At 49.5% G+C, this 24,529-nt stretch overlaps 1 protein-coding gene across 1 annotated transcript in view; it reads right to left on the minus strand.

Moving 5' to 3' along the window:
- Positions 1–323: 323 nt before the first annotated feature.
- The window catches only part of LOC118779771 (MICOS complex subunit mic25a-like), a 66,937-nt gene continuing 42,731 nt past the window's right edge, over positions 324–24,529 (minus strand). Inside the window, exons 9-10 of the mRNA XM_036532006.1 lie at positions 21,158–21,293; positions 324–489 (exon numbers count right to left, since the gene is read on the minus strand). Coding sequence (XP_036387899.1) covers positions 466–489; positions 21,158–21,293 — 160 coding nt within the window. The 3' untranslated portion in view covers positions 324–465. The remainder of the gene's footprint in view (positions 490–21,157; positions 21,294–24,529) is intronic.

Below are 24,529 nucleotides of genomic sequence, written 5' to 3' on the forward strand. Positions count from 1 at the left end.
GTGCATAGATTCTGCCTCCCGCTGAGAGAAAAACTACACCTGCTGACCGTCAGATTCACGAGCACCACAGGCAAACACAGGCAACACCCCCCATTTAAGAGATCCACAAAACGACGCTGTTTAATGAAGTCATGAATACAACACATTCCACAGCTGTGAGGTGTTCAGGGGCTCCTGAGTTCAGCATTAAAATTCCGGGCTCACGGCGGGCAGAGCCGTCTTCAATCTTCTCTTTCCGGGATTGGAGGGATTTATTTCACCCTGAAGGATGGAGTAGTGCAACTTCCAAATAAATCAAGATAATACACTCAAACAATGGGGGGGGGGTGGAAGGCATGCTTTCGGCTGCGCGGCGCCCCGCCCGACACAAACGAGCACACTGATTAAGAGTGACGGGCGGCGTCCGGGTTCGAGCTGCTCTGGGAAGGTGGCGCCGTCTCCCGCTGGACCGCGCCGGTCCGCTCCTCATCCGTGATTCACCAGCAGGTTCTGTAAGGAAGGAGAGAACGGGAGTCAGTCAGCGCTGAAGAACAGCGAGTCAGTCAGTGCGGGAGAAGAGGGAGTCAGCGCAGGAGAGCAGGGAGTCAGTCAGCGCAGGAGAGCAGGGAGTCAGTCAGCGCAGGAGAGCAGGGAGTCAGTCAGCGCTGAAGAACAGCGAGTCAGTCAGTGCGGGAGAAGAGGGAGTCAGTGCTGGAGAGCAGGGAGTCGGTCAGCGCAGGAGAGCAGGGTGTCGGTCAGCGTAGGAGAGCAGGGAGTCGGTCAGCGTAGGAGAACGCTGCCTCCACTTCAGCCACACCATCACACAACTTTCACCTGGGACAAAACATTGCTGTCATTTAGCAGACACTCTGATCCAGAGTGACTTACACAGGTTACTATTTTATCCATTCATACAGCTGGACATTTGCTGAGGCAGTTGTGGGTTTAGTAATTTGTCCTAGGGTACAGCAGCAGTGCCCCAGCAGGGAATCGAACCAGCAACCTTTCAGTTACTAGCCCTGCCCTTTACTTTTTTACACCATTACACTACACCACTGCCCATACAGCACAGTGAATGCAATACTGTAATCACAATAAACGTATTCAAAGCAAATCAGGAAAAAAAAGAGGGACAGGAAATAAAAATGAAATTGTAATTGCATTTATGTTGGCCACACTCTACCACAAGCAGACAATACATCAAAGGAGGTGTGGCTCCATTTTAGCAATAAGTGCTGTGAAACAGCAAATAATCCTGTGTAAACACCATGTATGAATGTGTTTTTTTATTACATATGACATATTAAAGTCTAGGGCTGGGATTGTTGTTGAGGTACAATTGAATAAACCACAAACATGTTTGACGTTGTTGGCTGCGTAACGCAGTGCACGAACATAGCGGTCACATCACTCACACTGTGACAGCGTAACGCTGCTTCCTTAAGGTGTCAGAAATAGCTGGTACTGCCGTAGCTGAAACAGCTCTGAGCTGAAACACACTCACTCCACTGCACTGCAGCGCGGCACATCCTTCAGACCATAAATATTCTGTGGTGTCCGTTTAGCAGTCCAGCTCAATACAGCTGTAACATCATTTAAGCCCAGGGAGACAAACGTTGCGGTCGCGTCGATATTCAATTGAAAGGAACTCAATGCCGCTGCCTGCTCCAGTCAGCCATGTACAAACATCCATCCTGACAATAAAGGCAGCCTCGCCGTCTCCGCGTGGACGGCTCTGCCGAGCAGGCCGAGGCGTAAATACGGCCGACACACTGCAGCGCTGCGTTAACGCACTGCACTGCGTCCCTTACGAGGAGAACTGCGGACACGCTGTGCAGCAGGTGGAACGACCTCTTTCTTCTGCTCTCCGATTCTCTGATTTCTGCTCTCCGATTCTCTGATTTCTGCTCTCCGATTCTCTTTCTTCTGCTCTCCGATTCTCTGATTTCTGCTCTCCGATTCTCTGATTTCTGCTCTCCGATTCTCTTTCTTCTGCTCTCCGATTCTCTGATTTCTGCTCTCCGATTCTCTGATTTCTGCTCTCCGATTCTCTGATTTCTGCTCTCCGATTCTCTTTCTTCTGCTCTCCGATTCTCTGATTTCTGCTCTCCGATTCTCTGATTTCTGCTCTCCGATTCTCTTTCTTCTGCTCTCCGATTCTCTGATTTCTGCTCTCCGATTCTGATTTCTGCTCTCCGATTCTCTGATTTCTGCTCTCAGATTCTCTTTCTTCTGCTCTCCGATTCTCTGATTTCTGCTCTCCGATTCTCTTTCTTCTGCTCTCCGATTCTCTGATTTCTGCTCTCCGATTCTCTTTCTTCTGCTCTCCGATTCTCTGATTTCTGCTCTCCGATTCTCTGATTTCTGCTCTCAGATTCTCTTTCTTCTGCTCTCCGATTCTCTGATTTCTGCTCTCTGATTCTCTGATTTCTGCTCTCCGATTCTCTTTCTTCTGCTCTCCGATTCTCTGATTTCTGCTCTCCGATTCTCTGATTTCTGCTCTCCGATTCTCTGATTTCTGCTCTCTGCTCTCTCCATCTACTGGCGAAATCATCTTCTGCCACAACTTCTGGTGAGCCGACTGTTTGGTGAGAGATATTACTGTTTCTACAGCCGCCCACTCCGAAATTAGCCTTGCTAATGGGAATTATTTATCTGAATATTTTACAGTAGAATATTTTTTAGAGACTCTTCAAGATGAGAAATTTCTATCATAATGCCCTCATAAGCACTTCATAAGTCTGTATAATGAAATTCATAATCGCATTCACAATCAGAGTCTGATGCACTGTTATGAGGATCTGTTTTAAACACAGATGGTTGTGTATAAATAATTCTGAATCAAAATATGGAAAGAGTTATTGATTTAATTGTTTTTGTGAAACTAAAGAATGAGGGCACACGTTTGTCCTTATTTTAAAGTTAATTTAAATTTTTAAATTTTACATTTATTTTTAGGCTATATTAAACCACCAAAGCAAGCCGGTTTTGTGCACAGCCTTTTACATGAATCATTTTGAGTAATGGATTGGATGAGTTATATTTGATCTCACAGGTGACACTGACACAGTAAATGTGATTACATTAAAAATCAAGAACCTTTGATTTTTAATGCGCCAAAACCTCACTGAATTCTCAATTAAATAAATTTGTCCCGATTAAATAAGTTTGCTCTGGTACGAGCAGTTGCAGAACTATGAGACCTGCAAGCGTAAGAAATGATGAGAAAACGCAGAAAGAGCCAGCAGAAAGCCAACAGCATCACTTTGTTCAGTCATTACAGAGATCTCCGTGCTGATGAATCCAGTACGTCACTTCTGTCACGCTCACTGACTGCAGCCCTCAGAGGGGCTGTCTGTGTGTTTCACTAACTACTAATGAGAGAAACAATAAACCATATTCCAGCACAGAATGACTGAGGACAGCTACTTACCAAATGAAACTTTCCCATCAGCCTGAACTCAAAGCGCTATTTAAGTCTGAGAGGCAGGAAGAGGAGGGGGAAAGACCATCTGACTTGGTTACAGGGAACTGGCCAATCGGCTGCAGCCTTTGATAACCATGTACAGGATTTTGAGCAGGGGTGCTGTGTCTGCTCCTCACACCGAGACTCAATGAAGATTAAAAATCCAACCCCCCACCCACGATACACCTGCCAGCCACCTGACCTCCCATCTCCTGCCCCAGCACAGTGGAGAGGAGCTGTCACACAGCTCTGTGTGTGCGTACCTGCATGTATTTCAGCTCTCGATAAGTATTACCTGAGGCTGCACGTACAGGAAGACACGAAAGAATGTGTTAATGTAACTGGGCTTGAAAAAAAAGGTTACAAATTTAATTCTCAGATCTTGCGCCGCTGTTATTCCATTGAGGTTCATTGGAGTTCAACTGACAGAGTTAACCTGAATCGCAAGAGTTAACTTCAGTCATGAGAGAGTTAATCTGGTTCTAGTAAACATCCAGCTTTCAAATGAATATCTAAAATGCAAAGAGGCCCTGAATAAGTGTGACTGCCAAGCCATTTCTTCCTTTCACTCACTCCCATTATTTTCTACCATTTTACCACCTTCCCACTGATCAGGCGGGTCCATTCAGAGTGAGATGTGCCTCTCTCTCTCCCTGACTGCCCAGGCTCTGTGTGCTTTTTACAGCGTGTGTGTGGATTGCGGGCGGGCACAGAGTCTCTCTCTCTCCCCGAGTCCTCTCCATCAGCACCGTGCAGCATCTAAAGGTCAGGGAGGGCTCCCCAGCACACGCCACGTCATGTGACCTTTCAGCAATAATGCATCTGGGGCCCGGACCGCGCGCCCAGGGACCGCGGAGTCGGCCCGGTAATCCGCACCCCGAGAAGGTCAGGGTTATTAATTACCCCCACACCGCCCAGGGAGGCCGGGGGGGCGGGGCACTCAGGAAGCGGGTCAGACCGCCTTCCAGTACGCTGTGAGTCTGAGGCTCACAGCCCTGCCAAAACCTCAAAGCCCGATTGGCTAACTGAAGCAGAGATGCGCGTGACTGTCCAATCACATCGCTTCGTACAGAGAGAGGCGGAATAAAGACCGCCCAGCGCTGTGAGGTACAGTCTCCTGCATGTTGACTCGTGTGATTCACCAGGCAGATGAACTAATGACATGAGAAGGTACCTTGGTAAAAATGCTGTGATGCATGTGCTACACACATTGAGATGATGCACTTCCCCTGGGAAAGACAGAATCACCAGAGTGCATCTACACTAGACACATTTACACACATGCACACACGTGCACACACGTGCACACACAGACACAGACACAGACACAGATACACGGGGCAAGCCACCCTTCACTCTGACTTTCTTTGACACAGGCTCTCTCTTTCCCTGTAGCCCCGGCTCATCTTTCTGAAACAAAAGCGGAACAGGAGGGAAAAGTCAACAGCTGTCTCCTCAGGTCTGCGCTAAAAGCAGATTCTCCCGGCTCACAGTGTGAGGGCATGTCCGAGCAGGACACGCCCTGTTCCACTGACTTCAGCAGCTCCACCTTCAGCCACCTCTGCCTGGAACACGCAAATTATCTGCTTGTGATGTCATAAGACAAGATTCACAGATAACACCGTGAGAACGTCACAGAAACGCTGAGAGAACGTCCCGATGTAGCAGGAGGCCATGCAGTGGTGGCCTTCCATCACAGACTCAGGCTCACTGTTAAGATGCACTGGAGACTCTGATGTTGTGCTGGTTCCATCTCCGATTGAGATAAATATTTAATCAAAGCCAGCAGCAAACTTCCCAGCGCCCTGCCTTCACCCTGAGCTGAGCTGACAGGCCTCTGCGCACTGAGCTCTCCTCACTCATTAGCTGTGCTGTGTATGCGTGCACACACCCTCACACGCACATAAACAGGAACCCAGTCACATCAATACACTCACACACAGACTCCTAATGCACTCACACACAGACACATAGACAGGAACCAAGGCACATCAACTAACAATTATACTCTTACACACCGTCTCTTAATGCACTCACACACAGACACGCACACACTCACGCACCCTCACAGATGCATAAACAGGAACCAGTTCACATCAACTCACATTTATACTCATACACACAGACTCCTAATGCACTCCCATACATACACATACACATACACACACACACACACATCCACGCATGCATGCACACACATGCACACGTGCACATACACACATGTAAATGTAAATGTAATACACACACATGCACACACACACACACACACATGCACATGCACACACACACACACACACACACACACACACACACACACACACACACACACACACACACTTCCCTTCTTCATTATCTTTCCAGTATCTCGGGTGCCGTTTCAAACATATATTCAGGTAAATAACTACAGAATTAGGATAATAATAAACCGTGGACCTCTGGGAAATCTACTGATATTGTTACCTTGAAAGGAGCTGCCATGGTAACTGCACTGGGAGCTGACACAGTGCAGAAATCTTCAAGGTGAGAGAGTGAAAACGTTTGCAGTAGCACAGGTCTTAGCCGGAGAACATGGCTATACCCCGTCAGAGACAGGCGAACACTCGGAGACAGCTGCAGAGGAGAGGGTGAGTCAGGGGGGGCCAGAGACAGAAACACAGGCCATTCGTGCTGCTTGGTAGAATAGCAACATGGTCTCTGTGTTGCCTGTTAAGAGTGGATCTATATTAGAGAAGAAGCACGAGGCAGTGCTGTTTGTTTTGGTTTTCCAGCTGAAACGAAGTCCAAACCATCTCCCTAAATGGCTTAGGGTGAGAGAGGACCCGTAACACCAGACCCCTAGATGGCCAACACTCACTTGCTGGGGAGACTTAGCGTACAGTCCCCAAGCACATCTGAGAGCTTACTGCCATGGACCTCCAGGGGAAATGGGCCCACAGACCCAGGCAGAGGGGCTGGCTGCCAGCATCATAGCGCATGCAGGGTGTTGATTGGTCGAACACAGAACCAAATAAAAAGGAGTCACAGGGACGGCGAAAATGTCATCTGTTTCCTCATAACAACATATTAAAGGGAAAGACAAGACACAAACAGCTGCAAGTGAGATTCATCTTGACAGCTGGTATAGGCGGGTGTGGCGTGACATGCAGCCTGCGCAGATGTACAGGGGCATGCGCAGACGGACAGCAGCCTGCAGAGATGGACAGCGGCCTGCGTAGCTGGACAGCCAGCACACATGAAAGAGCACAGGCGCAGAGATGCACAGAGGGCCACGACAACTTGTGCTGCAAAGCAGTCACCAGCCTGACCTCGGCAAAGTCACACCGGGAGAGACGTCTGCGACAGACTGCAACAGGAGCGAGCGTGGCGTGAGGAGAGGGACCAGTGCACGGCTCGGGCGGGGCGGGGCGGGAGGTTTCGCACGTCACCCTCTCCACTGCGGCCACGGGTGAGAAGGCAGACTGTTAAACACAATTACCCCCACATGCAGAATCAATGGCGAATCAGCGGCAAATGACCCTGCTATTTATTATGGTGATGAGAGATGGGCGTAACCGGGGACGACAGGAGAGAGCAAACTCTCGGCGGGCTGGACAGACAGATACTTAAGCGAGACATGAGCTATGGATTGCAGACGCGGGCCCGGGACACGCTCCATTAGGCGTTGTTCGCCACGGCGACGGCCGGCAGGAAATCTTTCTCTCTCCGTACCCGAGCCCGCGGTTCCGGAAGAGCGCACCGATCATCTCGCCGACTACGCCCGCTCCGCACTGCCTGTCCACTCTTAAAGGGGCCTGGGACGGCCGATGCGGCCCCGCCTCAATCGCCACGGTTACCGCGGTAAAACCTCTCTCCCTCTAAAGAGGCCCACGGCAGGCTGAAAGAGAGCCAGACCCGTACCGGAGCGGATTCTTCAAATGCCGAGAAACTCATGAAAAAAAAAACCTGAGCAGAGAGGCTGAGAAGCAGCAGCAGCTCACTTTTTCTTCCCTGTACCAGTGAAAAATGCAGCTTCCATCTGGACTCTGCTAGCATGTGGTGCTGCCTGCAACACCATCGCAAGGCCTTTTATCCAACAGCCGATACACCAACCCGCACTGTAATGTGGTAAAACAGACTGGCTGTCCTATGAAAACAGAAAATCTTAAACGCAGTAGGGGAAAAAAGTACATTCTGGTGTATTTCACTGGGGGTTTCGGAATACCTCCCGGACCTTCCCTGCACTAAATCTTTCATTTTTTCTCTGAGAGGAGGGAAAAAAGAAAAATCCATTAAGATAATCTTTCATGTAGAGGTGACCTGGCTGGCGGTGTCCGTGACTGTGCAGAGGTGATGACAGATTAGGAGGGGCGTGGCCGACCCCGTGGAACAGGCAAACGAGTGCTCCATCATCACCTACTGTAGCACAGCGCCATTACCGACCCGAGAACGGCCCCCAGCAGAGGACACACACTCACTGATCTCTCTCAGTCTCAATCGGTAACACATTAATGGGGGGCATTACATTACATTATTGTCATTTAGCAGATGCTCTTATCCAGAGCGGCTCACATAGGTTACAGTTTTTACGTTATCCATTTGTACAGCTGGGTACTTACTGAGGTGATTCTGGGTTAAGTACCTTGCCCAAGGGTACAGCACCAGTGCCCCAGCAGGGAATCAGAGCAGGGACATAGTAAGAGACCACATCACTACAGAGAAGACTGTTTTACAGTCACTGTGTTCCACACCAGCCATGATGATGAGAAAAATTAAGTGGTAGATCAATTTTCCCCAAAACTTCATTACTGAAAACCAAGACTACCTGAATCCTACAGTGAAAGATGGCTACTACTGGATCCTATTTTCTGTTGTGTCTTCAGTTTTTTCAGTAATGCATTGAGACATACTGTAACTAATGACCAGGGTCCTGCATTTCCCACAATGCATTTCTGCGGCACTGATGTGCTGATACGTCTTCCTCACGGAATCACAGTGTTCAACCATCGTTCATTTGTGGTAACTTAATGATCTCAATTAGTCATTTAATTACCGTTAAAGGGGTGGCATGTCTATTGATTCAATTTCATTCAGCAGTGTGTCACATAATCTGCTGATCGTATGACTCAGTGCCTCACAGTCCCAGTTCTGGGGGCGAGTCACATGGATTCAGGTTTTCTGTTCCAGCTGAGCACTCTGTTAATTAGGGCTGACTGAGCTGTTAATGGCACACTGATCTCTATTTGACATCTCTGGCATACATACATTTAATCAGCTATAACACTCAACATATTTCTGCTAATATCTGTCCCTTGAACAAATTTGAGGCAGCTGTCCCAATTAAGCTTAATTGGAGATTCAATTCATAGTCCTGGGCCGCATTAGCAAGTAATTACTCCGCATAAAAGTAAATACATAGCTGAGATATTGGCTTATTTAAGGCTTATGTCTTTAAATAATTGCAAATAAGCAGCTTTACTTGTGTCTTTCCAAACAAAAACACACATCCAGCAGCTCTTACCTGTAACTAAGTACTAAGAGCCAATACTTAAGCAAATCCAGATCAGGCTTCAATTTACAGCTCAATGAAAGCAAATTAACAGGAAGCTCGGCTGGAGTGAAAACCTGTATACAAGATGTGCTGCATGCAATATGCAATTTTTTTGCACTAGCGCCTGCTTCCACCTCTTACCCTAGCTACCTAATGTAGCTGTGAATAAATAATCAGCTATAATACTCAGCTAGCTATTCGATGTAGCTGCGAAGACACCAGCTTTACTGTGTACTTACAACTGACTGATGACAGCAAGCGGTCAGTCAGCTGCTGGTATATATGCTATTATCACCAGGGCCACACCTGGCTGTTAAATTCCTCCACTGCTACAGCAGGTCAGTCAGAGTACAAAACAAGCCTCACTGGAGCTGCGGGTGGAGCTTTTAATAGCTTTAACAGTCAAAACAAAAGCAACACTGACACAGGGCTGTCCTCTGAAAACAGAAAACCCACGAGGTGATTGGACGAGCATGCCGAGAATTCATAAATCAGCCCTGCGAGGGCCAACCAATCAGTGCGCAGTTGCTTAGCGTGCCCTCCCAAACTCTTTTCCCGAGACCCAATTAGAAAACACTCCCCCCTAACTCCCCCCAGAGAAATTGAGCTTCAAGCTCCAATTAGATAAATGTTAAGCGATAAGCAGAGGGGTGATGTACATTTCAGAGAGCAGCAGGTGACCTGGCGCAATCTGCTTGGTGTGATTGAGGAGCCTCGGGGGGGGGGGGCCAGAGGAGCGTGGGAAAGGCTGTGATGGGTGAATATTCCGCTCCGCTCCCTGGCCCAGACTGAGCTGAATTGGAAATATATCTTATCTGATGACTGGCAGGCAATTGTGTTTCGGCAGTCCGGGTGCCCCCCCCCCCCCCTCCTCGGCTTGATATTCGTTGCGCCGCCGCAGCGGGAGACTCCGCCTCCCAGTGGCCGGCGGGCTGAGGGCTCTTGGCGTCGGGCTGATTGCTATTCCTCATCGCTGATGGATAGTCTGCACTCAGGCTGGACTCCATTCAAAAATCAGAACCTCTCTCCGAGAGCACGAATTATATTCCCCGGCTTTTCCACATGTGAACCCGCGACGGTACCCAGAGAGAAGAGATTGCTTTGAAGGAGGAGATTTAAATGCTAAGTTTCACCAGGGGCTTGGGGGTGGGGGGGAGACGTGGACGATTGGAACGCGGCAAAATAATATTTTGATCTCGATTTTAAACTTGGCAGCTTTACTGGTGACAGACCTCCAGCCCACCGTGCACTCCCCCCACCCAGTTAACGAAAAGTGCGGTATGCTGATATGCTAACGCTGATGTGCGTTAGCCTCCGTCCTTTGGACTGGACTGAAGGTGCCGTTTTGGAGACATTCCCAGGCAACACACATGGTCATCTCCAGCCAGTGTCTGCAAGCGTACCGCGCCCAGCGGGAAGCTGCCGGTTTGGACAGGGCCAGCAGGTACACAGCTGCCATGCAGAGCGATCAATCCAGGAGCTCACATTCCACCACCTTCCCAGCTGCCCAGACACTCGCCCCAAAAAACCTCCTCTCCACAGTACCCCCCCCCAACCCCCCCGGCCGTAAGCATTAAATCATTGCCCGTTTAAAGCAGTTCTTATTTTTGCCGCATTGTCCACGCAGGCAGACTCTGTTATCACCTCCACCTTAAGAGTGGGCTGCTTGCGAAAGAGCCGCGGTATTTAACGTGAGCTTTTCAGCACATCTGCTGCAGCTCCGGGAGCCTTTGTGTGGCCGCCGTGAAGGCGCATTGTTGGAGCGCCTCGCCCGGGCCTCCGATGATGATGCCCAAATTGCTGCTGTCGATGCAGCTCGAGGTGCAGTTCAATACCACTCAGGGAGCAAATACCGCACAGGCAGGAAAGTGAGGGGAGAGAGAGCTTCTGTGTGACATGGGGGGAGAAAGAAAGAGGAAGGGAGGGAGAAATAGACAGAAGGAGAGAGACAGAGAGAGAGGAGGAGTGAGGGGGTAGTGAGGGGAAGAGAGGGAGAAAGAAGAAGGGAGAGAGAGAGGAAGAGAGGGAGGGAAGGAAAGGGAGAGAGAAAGAGAGAGAGAGAGAGGAAAGGGAGGGAGAGAAGGTGGTGATGGGGGTTGAGGAGGCGGGGGGGAGAGCACCATCACTTCCTGCTGTGGTCTTAATGGGAAGTCCAGTTTGTATCTATAATTGGACGAGCTGTCAGACACTTGTATCCACAATTGAGAGAGCGGCTCTCAAACGGCACAGGAGTCCAGGAGAGCATCCGTCCCGCTGAGGACTCGGCTGACGCACCTGCGGCTCAGAGCAGCTGCTGTAGCTCAGCGCTAAACAGGTGTGCCACGTAACAACGGCGCTTCATTCAGCAGACTCTGATCAGTCACGAACACACAGGTCCCACACGCACCAAACACACGTGTGGCGTAGCGGTAAGGAGCAGGGCCTGTTATCACAAGGTCACTGGTTCAATTCCCCACTGAGGCACTGCTGTTGTACCCTTGGGCGAGGTGCTTAACCCACAATCTCCTCAATAACTATAACAGCTGTACAACTGGATAAAATTGGTCGCTCTGAGTGTCTGTTAGATGACAAGTGTCTGAGTGTCTGCTAAATGACAATAATGTAATGTAATTTTATCTCTGAATTACCATAGACACCTATAACTGCAGACATGCCAGCCAGTTCATCAAAAACATCTCCACTGTTCTAGAGGAATACATTACATACATATACAATGCCATATATTATTGGCATTTAGCAGACACTCTTGCCCAGAGCAACTTACATTGGTTACACCTTTTTTACAATGTTATCCATTTATACAGCTGGATATTTACTGAGGCAGTTGTGGGTGCGGGTACGGGTACGAGGCCCGCTCCTTAACCACTATGCTACACTGTCGCCCAAGTAGTCCTGCTACAGGTGCCACACACCACAAAACTGTCCTGAAACAGAGAGGTGTCCAAACACTCTCTTAGTGAGACATGCAGAATACAAGGGGCTGGTTTTGGGCGGAGGTCACCCTGCAGGCTGACAGTAGGAGTGAGCCATGCGGGGACAGTGCACCACAGCAGCGGTGTGGCACAGGGGTGAGGAGCGGGGCTCATAACCAAAATGGTTCCACTTCAGTTCCCCATTGGGGAAGGTACATAACCCAGAATTGCCTCAGTAAACAGCTGTAGAAATGGCTAAAACTGTAACCTATGCAAGTCACTCCAGAGTGTCTCAAGAGCGTCTCCTAAATGATAATGTAATGTGTCAGCCATTGTGATCTTTAGCCTGCCATCGTACGGCTATTACCTTATAATCTGCCTTACACACCCATCCACACAAGCCAGCAGCCCGCGAAATGCCGAGGCTCTTTCCTATCTTTAAATGCATATATAAAGATATAGCATTAATATCCACCACTCTGCAGTGTTATCTGCAGGAATATAAAACTAAGATGATATATCTTTAACCATGACCCTCTTTACTGTCCGTATCATTCAGATTTTTTCTACTTTTCAGACACATTAAATTAAAAAGTATAATGAAATAATCTCAGGGAATTCCGCTTCAAAATGTTGCCTTGGTAATGTTCTTACGGGGGGGGGGGGGGGGGGGGCATGTGACTTCCGTCAAAAACGCCAAATTCTTTCAGAGAGCCGAGTGCGAAGGAGACATTCTGCCGTGTGTCCTTCACGGCGAGATTAAGACGCGAACACCAGAGGAGTCTATACATTATAATCCTCCCTGGGATTGGATTTTTTTTTCGTTTCTGCTGGTGAAAGCGGTGTCCTTGACATGGGGAATGCATTATGGGATGGCAGTGCTGAAACCCAAGCCGTGTGGAGGCCCAGCTCCCGCCTCCCACATCCTGCCCCTCCATCGACCCCCCCGTCGGCTGGGGAGACCGTTCTGCATCTCTGCTTTCTGCTAGCGCGTGGCTATCGTTTCCCCTCTCTCTGCGGGACGGCAGAGTGGTGCCCCCTGCTGGTGAAAGCAGCTCCACTGCAGGGTAATGGAGGAATCAGTGCTGTACCATCCAGACCTACAAGTTCACGCTACACCACTAATGTTAGCGCTAACCAGCTTTGAGCTAGTGGTCCCTCCACACTGTCAAAACAGTCAAAGCACATCCACTACCATTATTTAATTTACTTGCTTGACAGGTAGCATCGCATAGCTTATGTTTTCAGTGCATGTTATGAATTAATATAGCCGGTATTAAAGTATGGAAGTACGTATCGAAGCAATCTGTCTTATGTACCTTGCTAAAGGGCCCAAACTGAGATTTGAACCAGCAGACCTCTGAAATACAGTTTGCAAATTACTGCATTACACTACATTTTCATCATTTAGCATACACTCTTTTTCAGAGCAACTTACACATCCTGCAGCCTTTTGGTTATGAGCCCCGCTCCTCACCACTGTGCTACACTGCTGCCCAGTACTCCAACACATAGTATTCCTGTTCTGTCTTCAGAAGGATGTCTTTCTGGACTCTATTTCACTCTTTTCGACTGCACGACCCAGTAAACATTGTTTCCTCCTCTCCTTCCCGGCTCTCAGCCTGACTCTCGGGGGGGGGGGGGCTCTGAGATGAATCCGTCAGAGAACCGGGCCCAGCAGCCACCGCTTCCTGAAGCCAAACGGAGTAATCCTCCACCGGGCCCAGAGAGGCCCGGCACGCCTCGCTATGCACCATGGGTAATCTCTCCGGACCGAGCAGCACAAATTCTGAGACAGTCCCCCCCGACCGGAACAGAGCGTGCGGGGACAGAGAGAGGAGGCTTAAAAACCCCCATTCACTTACTGCCGGAGCGCAGCCTCTGCGAATTACACGCGCAGAAAGCGAGAGGCTGTTCAAACAAAGACAGGGGAAGGCGTGAAAGTCAGAGAGGTCAGCGGGATAATGGGGCGCCGCTGCTGCAGGTTTCGGGAGAGTCAGAGAGTCAGAGAGTCGGAGAGTCAGAGAGTCAGAGAGTCAGAGAGTCAGAGAGTCAGAGAGTCGGAGAGTCGGAGAGTCGGAGATTCGGAGAGTCGGAGAGTCGGAGAGTCGGAGAGTCGGAGATTCGGAGAGTCGGAGAGTCGGAGATTCGGAGAGTCGGAAAGTCGGAGAGCCAGCTGCTGCTGATGCCGTCTGACTGCAGCCTCCTGCACACACTGATACACAGCTAAGAAAACATTACACACATGTGACAGAGATGCCTTCTGCCACTCAAAGGCTTTGATAATAAATTGTAGAAATTGAGTGTAACCGTGAAAAGCAAGTAGAGAAGTGCCATTTCAGAAGCTCTGTCATAACAGACATGCTATACGGCTCCGCCCTACACACACACACACACACACACAGCTGCTCTGTGCTGGCAGGTCACCAGTTTAGCCCTACAGTGCCCAGCCTGCAGCCCTACAGAGACTGGGTCAGTGTGTGCTCACAGCTTGGCAGAGTGGAGATCCCTGAGGGCGCAGATCTCCCAGGGGGCCGTGCATCTGCACCGTGCCACTGAAGAGGCTACTGCCAGTGCCCCGAGGACCTCCCACACCACACAGGCCTTCGCCTGTGCACAATGCCCCCCCCCCCCCCCCCCCCCCCCCCGATCCCCCAGCCCCCGCCCCGCTCGCACCCCCCAACCCCCACCCCACCCCCCCCCCCACCCCCCCCAGCTGCAGCCAGCCCACAGAGGCCCCCCCCACGCTTCCGTCCAGAGGAGGATGGTATTTCAGGAAACAGCACGGTGACAGGCCGTCGTCTCCCCCGTCGAAAAGGGCGCAGGAAGGAGATCAGCGCGGCGGTCCACGCGAAATGTGAGAACAAGCAGGATGATAATCTCCGCTGTGCTTCCTGGCATTTCCCTCCAAATACAGACGGAGGCTCATATACATGACAATGCACGAGCATGGTCAGGGTGACAGAGAGAGACGAGGAGAGCCCGCATCGCGAGGGAGGCACATACCACGACGTCCCCCGCCTCCCGACGCAGCGGACAGCCCGACATTTACAGGCGGTGAGAACGCAGCCGAAAAACCCCTCCCCCACCCGTCAGCGAACGTACTGCCCCGTTCAGGGTGACACATGGGAGCCCCCAAAAGCTGTGAAAATGTCAGCACGCCCATCTGGACAACAAAAAATCTCAGAGGGATTAATGATCACCCCACCTGAAAACAAAAAAAAAAAAAACACAACTCTCCGAGCGCTCCAAACACACCGTCACGTCTACAAAACGTTGGGTGGATTTTTCTTCCAAAATAAAGTTTTTAGAGTTTTAACGAGAAAAAGTTTTCGTAATGCCGAATGCAATTTGCTGCAGAGTCGCCCATTGTTACTGGAAACAAAGCACAGAATGGAGGAACACAGCCACTGCAATCCAGAGATAATTGTCCTGAGCAGGACTGGCTTCATACCGCTGAGCCCGAGGCTGGATCGATTCGAATCTGAAGAAACGGGGGGGGGGGGGGCTGTTTACAGAGAGACCTCACACAAAGCGCGGAGCCGTGAAGAATACCTCAAACCCCAAGCAACAATAACCACAGAACCTCAAACCTGAAACAATAACCACAGAACCTCAGACAACAATACCACAGAACCTCAAACCTGAAACAATACCACAGAACCTCAAACCTGAAACAATAACCACAGAACCTTAGACAACAATGCCACACAACCTCAAACCCCAAACAACGATACCATAGAACCTCAAACCTAAAACAACAATAACCACACAACCTCAAACCTGAAACAATACCACAGAACCTCAGACAGCCGGGGGGGGGGGGGGGCAGACAGCATGCCGATGTGTGCCTTTCACTTTGGCTTATTCATGACTTATTCATACCACTTTAATCACATGATCAATATTATAACAGCATAGCAGTGTATAACCAAAAATGAACGCTTGCTCATCTCGGTAATTATCCAAATGAGAAGAAAAATCAACACAATTACGAGACTGGCGTTTAGCAAAACAAGACTCTGGCTCTTACTAAGCTAATGCTCAAATAGTTCAGAGCCCTCCAACAACCGTGAAATATAACCCGTTCTCAGTGACTTCTAACTTAGTCTGAACAGAGGTCAAGCACCTGTTATCTTTCTCCAGAGGCTGTGTGTTTTTCAGCAAGAGCCACTGCACTGCCCTGAGGTAAAAGTGTTGATTGCACGCACAGTAGTGAGAAAGTCTCTGCTCCACACGGCCGGTCTGCCCTGTGGGAGCAGCTGTAGGTTCTGGAGCAGGAGGGGGATTTTGGAGGGGGGAGCTGTCTGCTGGGGAGGCCGTGTTGGGGGGGCTGTGTGCTGGGTCAGGGTGCTGTATTTACCCCTGTCTGACAGGCTGGCTGGACAGCGGCGGAGACTGTGCTGGGCAGCCATTCCTCTTCATTACATCTGAGTGATGAGGAAATCTGAGTGGCAGCATCCTCTGCCCCACCCATCCCCCCCCCCGTGCCTTTCCCAAACATCTGCCACCCTCTCTGCACCCCTCCTCCCCTCCTCCCCATCCACCATCCTCTCTCCCCGCTCCTCAGTCTGTTTCTCTTCCTCCTAAGTTCTCCTCCGCTGCAAGGCGGACTGCTCTTCCGCAAAATCAGGGATGGAATCAGCAAGTACCAGGAATTTATAAACCTGTCAATCACCTCCCTCGGGGGTGCTTTTTCAAAACAGCTCCTTTCCAGAACTGTATTGGCTGCATGCGCTGCAAGGCAATCTACTGATAAACTGACAGAGAAAGGCCGTGCCTTTTCAAAGCACAGGGCAGTACCAGGGGAACGGATGAAAGGGGGCGTGGCCTCCCTGTGATTGGCGGCCACAGCGTGTTTCGGTGAGGCACACTCTCAGGACCCAGACGCAGTCAGAGGCGTTCCCTGGACCGCGATCAGCTGCTCGCCTCGTGATTTCATTAATCTGAGAGGTCCTCTGCTGGGCTTGTTATCCCGTGACTGCTGAGATCTCAGGGTGGCCGACAGAGTGGATCGAACATAATGCACTCAGCAATCTGACAAAGCGTGCTCTGATGGACAGCTCCGGGAACCGTGGTAACAGGAGGGGCGGGGGGTGACGAGCCGGACGCGGACGGACCAATCATGATGAGTGGTGACAGAGGTGGGGAGAGGGGGCGACTTAGGGGCTCTCCGACCCCAGGGAGGGGAGACGCATCTTCTCTTAACCGAAAATCGAACTGAAGGCAACAGCAGCTGTGCGTAGAGACAGGGCCCTACGAGCCTACCTGCTGCTGAGCGGAGCCGAGGCACAGAGCCAGCTGCCACCGCATGCGGGACGCAACCACACAAGAGCGCAATGTGGTGCAGCACAGCGGTAAGGAGCAGGGCTCGTAACCAGAAAGGCTGCTGGCTCCATTCCCCACGGGGGTACTGAACCCAGAGCTGCCTCAGTAATATCCAGCTGTGTCAATGGATAACATTCAAAAATTGTTACCTGTATAAGTCACTCTGGATAAGAGCGTCTGCTAAATAACAACAACATAAAGAGCTGTGATACAACACAGCTGTAAAGGCAGTGGACAGCCAGGCGCCTTAATCTGCAGCTACAGCGTGTGGGACACAGGGGGAGACGGGAGGACAATGCCCAACTCTTCCAACCCTTGTATCACATGACCTTCCTGCATGTGTGTCACATGACCTTCCAACCCGTACATCACATGACCTTCCTACCTGTGCATCACATGACCTTCCTACCTGTGTGTCACATGACCTTCCTGCATGTACATCACATGACCTTCCAAGGTTTACATCACATGACCTTCCAACGTGTGTATCAAGCAACCTCCAGTTACACACCCCCTCTGGTCTGGCTCACACACACGCAAACCACAGCAGCTTCCATTCGCAGTTCACACATTCATAAAAGCAGCAGAATCAGGATCACGGAGAGGTACACCAGGATACGGATTCACGGTGTCTGACTGCCAATACCGTTTCACACAACGCCATCAATCCCATTACATTACAGTCATTTAGCAGCCGCTCTTACCCAGAGCCACTTCCAGCACAAGACAACAGAAGTGCATCCAAGTTAAATGAGCAACAGGGTCAGACCAGGATAATAACACTCCCAGGCCAGTGAGTGTGAGCACAACACCATTCAAGCGCTACCACAGTTAACTCGTGCAATCTGAAGCCAGACAGGCTTCGAAAACTAAGGGAAGTCAAGAACATACACAACCATGTATCTCAACCTGCAACAGGACACGGCCTTTCCCAGCGTCGCTCATAAAGCAAACAGTCCTAATTCAGCTCCAGCGTTCATGTGGGAGTGAGCGGGGAGGGGTGCGGCGCCCAGCGGTGCAAAAGCAGCACCCTAGCCGAAATTCAGAGCCCGGCTCGTGACTGGAAGCGCAATCCCCTGATTCAGACCCCTGCGCTCTCCCCAGGACCCCACACGGCTGCCCGGCATCTCAGTGATTTCAGAGACGCCGCTGGGCGTGTGGGAGAGAGCCTTCACTGTGTAAGCAGGTGTCCTTCACACTGCGGGCTGCTGCTTCCCAGAGAGAGCCTGATACACACACACACACACACACACACACACACACACACACACACACACACACACACACACACACACACACACACACACATACACATACACATACACATACACATACACATACACATACATACACATACACATACACACACACACACTCACATACACACTCACACATACACACACACATACACACATACTCTCACACATACACATACACATACACACACACACACGCACACACACTCACACACACACACACACGCACACACACACACACACACACTCACTCACACACTCACTCACACACTCACACACACACACACAGCATCTATTCCACTAGCCCCAGAATGCCCATGGCTGCAAAAAATCACAAAAATATATATGATTTCCAGCATACTATTTTCCATAAGAAATTACTTATCTTGAAATGAGAATGATAGCTCATTTGTGCATTATAGTAATTTCACTAAAAAAGCACTGCAAACGTACCATTTCCTGGAGGTGATTTTATTTTATGGTTGATAAAAATTCACATTTGCAAATTAATATGCAGTAAAGTAAAATATTCATCAAAGTGCAAACATTTTCTGCCTCAGAAATGCTCATTAGAGTGATTCAGCTAAATTAAACCACCATAAAATATCCTGTATTACAGCGTTGTCATGAACATCATTTATTCTGCTTCTGCTTCTGCAAACAGGAGAGCAAAGTTCTGAAAATAAGACATATATCTTATGTTCTTGTAAAAATAACAGTGACAATAGTTTATCTTAAATTGAAAAAAAAACCCTCTTGATTTCTTGATAAGTCTTTTTCTGGTGAGAAGTCATATGTTAATAATAGCGCTTACATCCGTAGACGTTACAGTAAAACACCAGATCACGGTCTTGCAAACAACTGTCATTTTAGCTGTAATTTCAGCACAAGAGGGTGGAATCAAGACCAGCAATGAGCCCAGATTTAATTTCCTGTATTACTGAAATGCTGAGTGTCAGAAGGGCTCTGCTGGAGATCCAATCAGAATTCCTGCCTCAAGCAGATTCTCGTGCACACACAGGCATGTAAACACACTATACACTCTGAGACACACACAGAGGTGCATGCACTTAGGCAAAGCCCTGCAGACAAATAATTAACAACCCATACGGCGAAAAAATCTAAGAAAAAAAAAAAAAACAAGGAAATTGTCTATATTACATTACATTACAACAGACTGAAGTTGTCTTAACAACTACAAGAGTCTTATCAGATGTATGCCTAATGATAAGTTGTGGTAGCATCAGTATCTCAGACAGGGGCACTGGTGGTCCTGTAAAGGTGCTCCCTCTCTCACACCTTTCTGACAGCAGCCCTGCTGTCCTGCAGCATCTACGCCGCTCAGCACAGAACACGTCCCAGTGTGAGAGCGCGGGTACGAGCAGGGAGACCCCGTTATTCACACAGGTGAGAAAAGGCTTTACAGAGTTTAACTATGCCATATCTGAGCCAATAGAAACTTAGCTTTTGACCCCGGAAGTGAGAAAAATCCTTAATGTTGAACCCTGAGCAAGGAGACCAATCAGGCAATCTGGACTCATTACCCACAGAGTATGGGTGTGGGGTTTTCAGCCCGAGCAGACCATAACTGTGACTGCTCCACACCCAGCCACTGTAACTGTGACCTGTCCATACACAGCCTCTGTAACCATGACTACTTCACACCAGGCCTCTGTACTTCAGAGGGGCTGAATGCCAAAGACAGCGATTCCGTTTTTTAATAAGATCTGTAGCTTTTCCCCCTCCAGCCTGCGTGAAATGGAAATAAATAAGCCCCGTGCTTTACACAGAAAAGCCAAACAGAATGAGTGGTATTTATTCGTGAGACTTTTTAATAAGAGCCCGTCTCTGTCTTCCGTGACGCTCGGGCAAGCCCTTTCATATCATTTAAAAACCAAACAGAATCTTGCAGGCTTTGCATGCAGCTTCCCTCTCAACAGCACAACGCAATTCAATCTATGTAATAAACTCATTCATTTGTACCCTTTTATCTTGCCAGGAATTACCAGTATTCGGGTGTTTTTAATAAAAAGCGTCTGTGAGTTATCGCTGGCTTTGACAGATGGGATGGATGAACGAATGAAAACAAGCAACCTAAAAAAACGCATTGATAAACAAATAAATGAAATTTTGAGCAATACAAATAGAATTCAAGAGACTTTGCAGCGCCACTGATTTCTCTATGTAAATGACCCTCTCTCTAATCCCGCTATTTAAACAGCCCTGAATACATTACGCAGTTGGTGACTTAGAGCCATGACTTCACAAACACCAGCATAAGGCACTAATAATTTTTACCTTATTTAGACATTCACCGGCCTGTTTCTCCCGCCACACACTTTATTCCTTCAATTCCTTCACTTTGCACCAGCAGGTAACTTTAAATACACACCCCCACTAATCCATTATTAAAGCATTGAGTATGGTATTGATGTAAATGTCTGTTCTGTACAATGGGCAGCAAACCTGAAACAAACTCAACTTAAAAAAAAAAAAAATACACATTTGAAGTGGTCCTGAAGAACTTAAAGCACTACATTTAAAAAAGTGGAAGTGAGAGGGGAGCCAGAGTTTCTGTAACAGCAAACGCAGAAACTGCATGTCAGCCGTCCAATGGCCTGCCACAATCGCCTTCTGGGGCGTGGCCACTCAGCTTGACTAGCATGGCTGGCAGTGGACACGCGCTCACCTTCTTGGCGGCGTTGATGCACTGCAGGTACTCCTTGGCCAGGTCCGAGCAGCGCAGCGTCTGGTCCCGGTTCTGCTGGTAGCACTGCAGGATCTGGGCCTGCAGGCCGGCGCAGATGGGAGACACGTTCCGTGGCCTGCAGAGACAGAGAGAGGGTGTTCACAGCTGCGTCCGAGACCCGCGTCACTGCAGCGTACCGCTACAACCCCCCCAAAGGCACTATATACACCACCAATTACATATAGCAGATGCGACTTACGTAGGTTACAAGTTTTACATGTTATCCCTTTATACAGCTGGACATTCGCTAAGGCAATGCTGGGTTCAGTACTTTGCCCAAGGTTACAGCAGCTGTGCCCCAGTGGGGGAATCGAACCAGCAACCTTTCGAGCCCCGCTCCTTACCGCTATTCCACACTGGTGCATTACCTGTAAGTCACTTGCTTTAACGACATGAAATGTGCAGCGGAACACCTACATTCTAAGAGCAGTTGTGTGTTAATTATCTCGCCCAGGGGTACAGCAGCACTGCTCCTGCTAGGAATCAAACCAGCAACCTTTCAGTTATGCACGCTGCTCCTCACCACTGCACCACACTGCTGCATTACCTGTAGGTCACCTGTGAACCCAGTGAACACCTGTATTCCAAGAGCAGCATTCAGGGAGAGTGACACATCGCTGTGACACACCAGTGAGCTCCTGCGGCTTTTTCCTGACTTCACTGTCTCAGAGGAGGTGCTGAAGGGCAGGTGTGACTTAGTCATTTTATTAGCAGTTCAAGTTCCAATTAGCCATATTCGTAATTTCATCATTTTAATACCTCATAATTGACAGAGCGAAGATACTTGTGAGGGTAACGACAGTGAATGTAGAACAACCCACATTAGATTCATAAAATTCAATCAATTTTCCTTCACAATCCCTTTAAAAATTCTTAACTACTGTCAGACTGTGCTGGATTTCACAGCTCATTCCTTTTTCATCAAAATAAAACTAAATGGGAAAAAAAGTGGCATGACACAAAGGGAGTGTGGAGCGTGGAGTCAGTTAGCATCGCGCCGCAGTTAGCATCACGCCGCAGTTAGCATCACGCCGCAGTTAGCATCGTGGAGGGACGGCGCTGCCGCTCCAGCTCGCTGTAAACAGAAAGAAGACAGAAGTGCGAGAGCCTGAGAATGCGCCGCTTCTTTATTCCAGGGAATAATCTCTCGCCCGGATGCGCGCGAACTGCGGGGGGTTTGCGCTCCCTGAGCGGCTTTCAGCTGTAAATGAGCCGCATGCGGGCGTGCTTATCTTACAGGAGAGTAATCCGTGAGCGCTCTGCCCTGCGGGGTAATTCACCTGCTGTTGCTTCGCCGCGCGGTTACAACGCGGCGACTGGGAAACGGACGGGAATATGAAGTGCACCCACCGTCAGGCCTTCATCGTGCTCTCCCTCCCTATTACAGACAATCCCTGCCGCCCTGAAGAATTACACATCCGTCGCTGTTACAGCCGATCCAGACAGGATAACGATTGCAAACCGTCTCCTGTTCCCAGTGGCAAAGGATGAGCCCTTCCATTTAATTTTGTGGATATACCTGCAATCCTGTATGTGTACGTTCATACTTCACCATCTAACTCTAAATGTGAAGCCTCTCACACCCCCACAGACCCCTGTGGTCCATTTCATATCCATTTACACAGCTGGATGTTTACTGAGGCAGTTCTGGGTTAAGTACCTTGCCCAAGGGTACAGCAGCAGTGCCCCTTTCGGCTACCAACCCTGTTTCTTACCACTGTGCCACCCTGATGTTAATGAATGATCAAACGATCTCGGCCTGTTAACACGAAAGCGTGTCACCCAGTCTTGCAGCTGCAGACTGGGAGCAGCGAGGCTGTGTCTGACTAAACGTGGAGCTGCACTGCTTTCTCCCCGCGCCTGATGGCGGGGCACCTCCCCACCCCTCAGAGGTCATCCTCCCTGGCGCCCCCAGTACCCACCCCCCCACCCCCCCCCCCCCCCTCAGAGGTCACCCTCCCTGGCACCCCCCCCCCCCCCCTCCACACGCAGACGTCTTCTCCTGTCCCTGCTGCATTGGGAGAATCAATGGCTGCATGGAAGCAGGTTTAGAGGAATTACCGGCGGAGAGGGCAGTCATTAATACGGCAGTCACACAGCCATGTACGGAATGATGATGAATAGCCAATAAACACGGAGCAGCGGTAACCTTGGCAACCTTTCAGCAGAAGCGTCAACCGCCGCGAGCGGAGCAGAAGGACGGACAGACCGGCCTCTCGCCGTCCCTGCTCGACTGCGAACTACGTGACAGCAAAAACGATGACGTAAATACCGGCTTCAGCAGAGTCACCTGCATGCTCTCCAGGATTACGGCTCTGTTTGGAAAGCCGCTTCATTTTACCCTGTTCAGTCCCTAACTCATAGGCTCTACAGCACCAGCGTTCAGTGGGAAAATTTAGGACAGGAACTGATGCAGAGTTTCCTTCCAGAACACCAATGTACCATGATATACAGCACAGTCCCACAACGCACTGCAGGAGAGCCAACAACATTTGGACGATGTGCCACCTCCCTCCATGCGTAGCCTAATGCTGATTCCAAAGCTGAGGTGAAAAGAGGGAACGATACAATTAAAGAAACAGCAGCGTCAGCTGAATGCACTCACACTTTGGCCAATGGGAGGGGAGAAAATGGCTTATATTTGGGCCAACAGGGGTGTGTATGTACTGTTTGTGAAGTGAAGCAGGCCCCAACCTACACTAAGCTCCAGACAGAGGAGTCATGAGTGGATGAGGTCTCTGACATGCGCACAACTGCTACACACTCTAGAAAACACACCAATACAGAGCCAAATGTACTTCCAAAAGTGTACCAACTTGATTAAGCTAAGCTGTCAGTGTGTAGCAATGGTTCGTGTCTGTGGCATACTGGGTTCCTTCAACACAGTCAGCTTGTGCAGCCTCATTTCAAAGCATTTGTGTCAAACACTCAGTCTGACACACTCCAGCGCGTGCGGTGCGCTCAGTAAAACTACGCCCTGGAGTACAGAACTGCCACGAACGATCACAGGGGCGTAACTGGAACAGCAGAGAGAAAGTGAGAATGTTCAGACAGCGCACGGCTAGGTGCCGTTTCTTCCCTGCTGGTGTACACCCAAAAAAATAATCCCAATTAACGGAGACGTTAATCAGCTAAAACACAAAGGCTTGCGTTTTTTTTTTTTTTTAGCTACATCTGGACTCCACTGTTTCAATTAAACCAGATCAAGGGCCTGGGTCCTTTCATGGTAAAGAGCATTACATTGAAGCTCCCTGTCTTTTTTAGTCATGAGCATTATCTACACCACTGGTGGGAAGAAAAAGGAAAAGACAC

The sequence above is a fragment of the Megalops cyprinoides genome, chromosome 6, assembly GCF_013368585.1.
Source record: "Megalops cyprinoides isolate fMegCyp1 chromosome 6, fMegCyp1.pri, whole genome shotgun sequence".
Classification (NCBI taxonomy): domain Eukaryota; kingdom Metazoa; phylum Chordata; class Actinopteri; order Elopiformes; family Megalopidae; genus Megalops; species Megalops cyprinoides.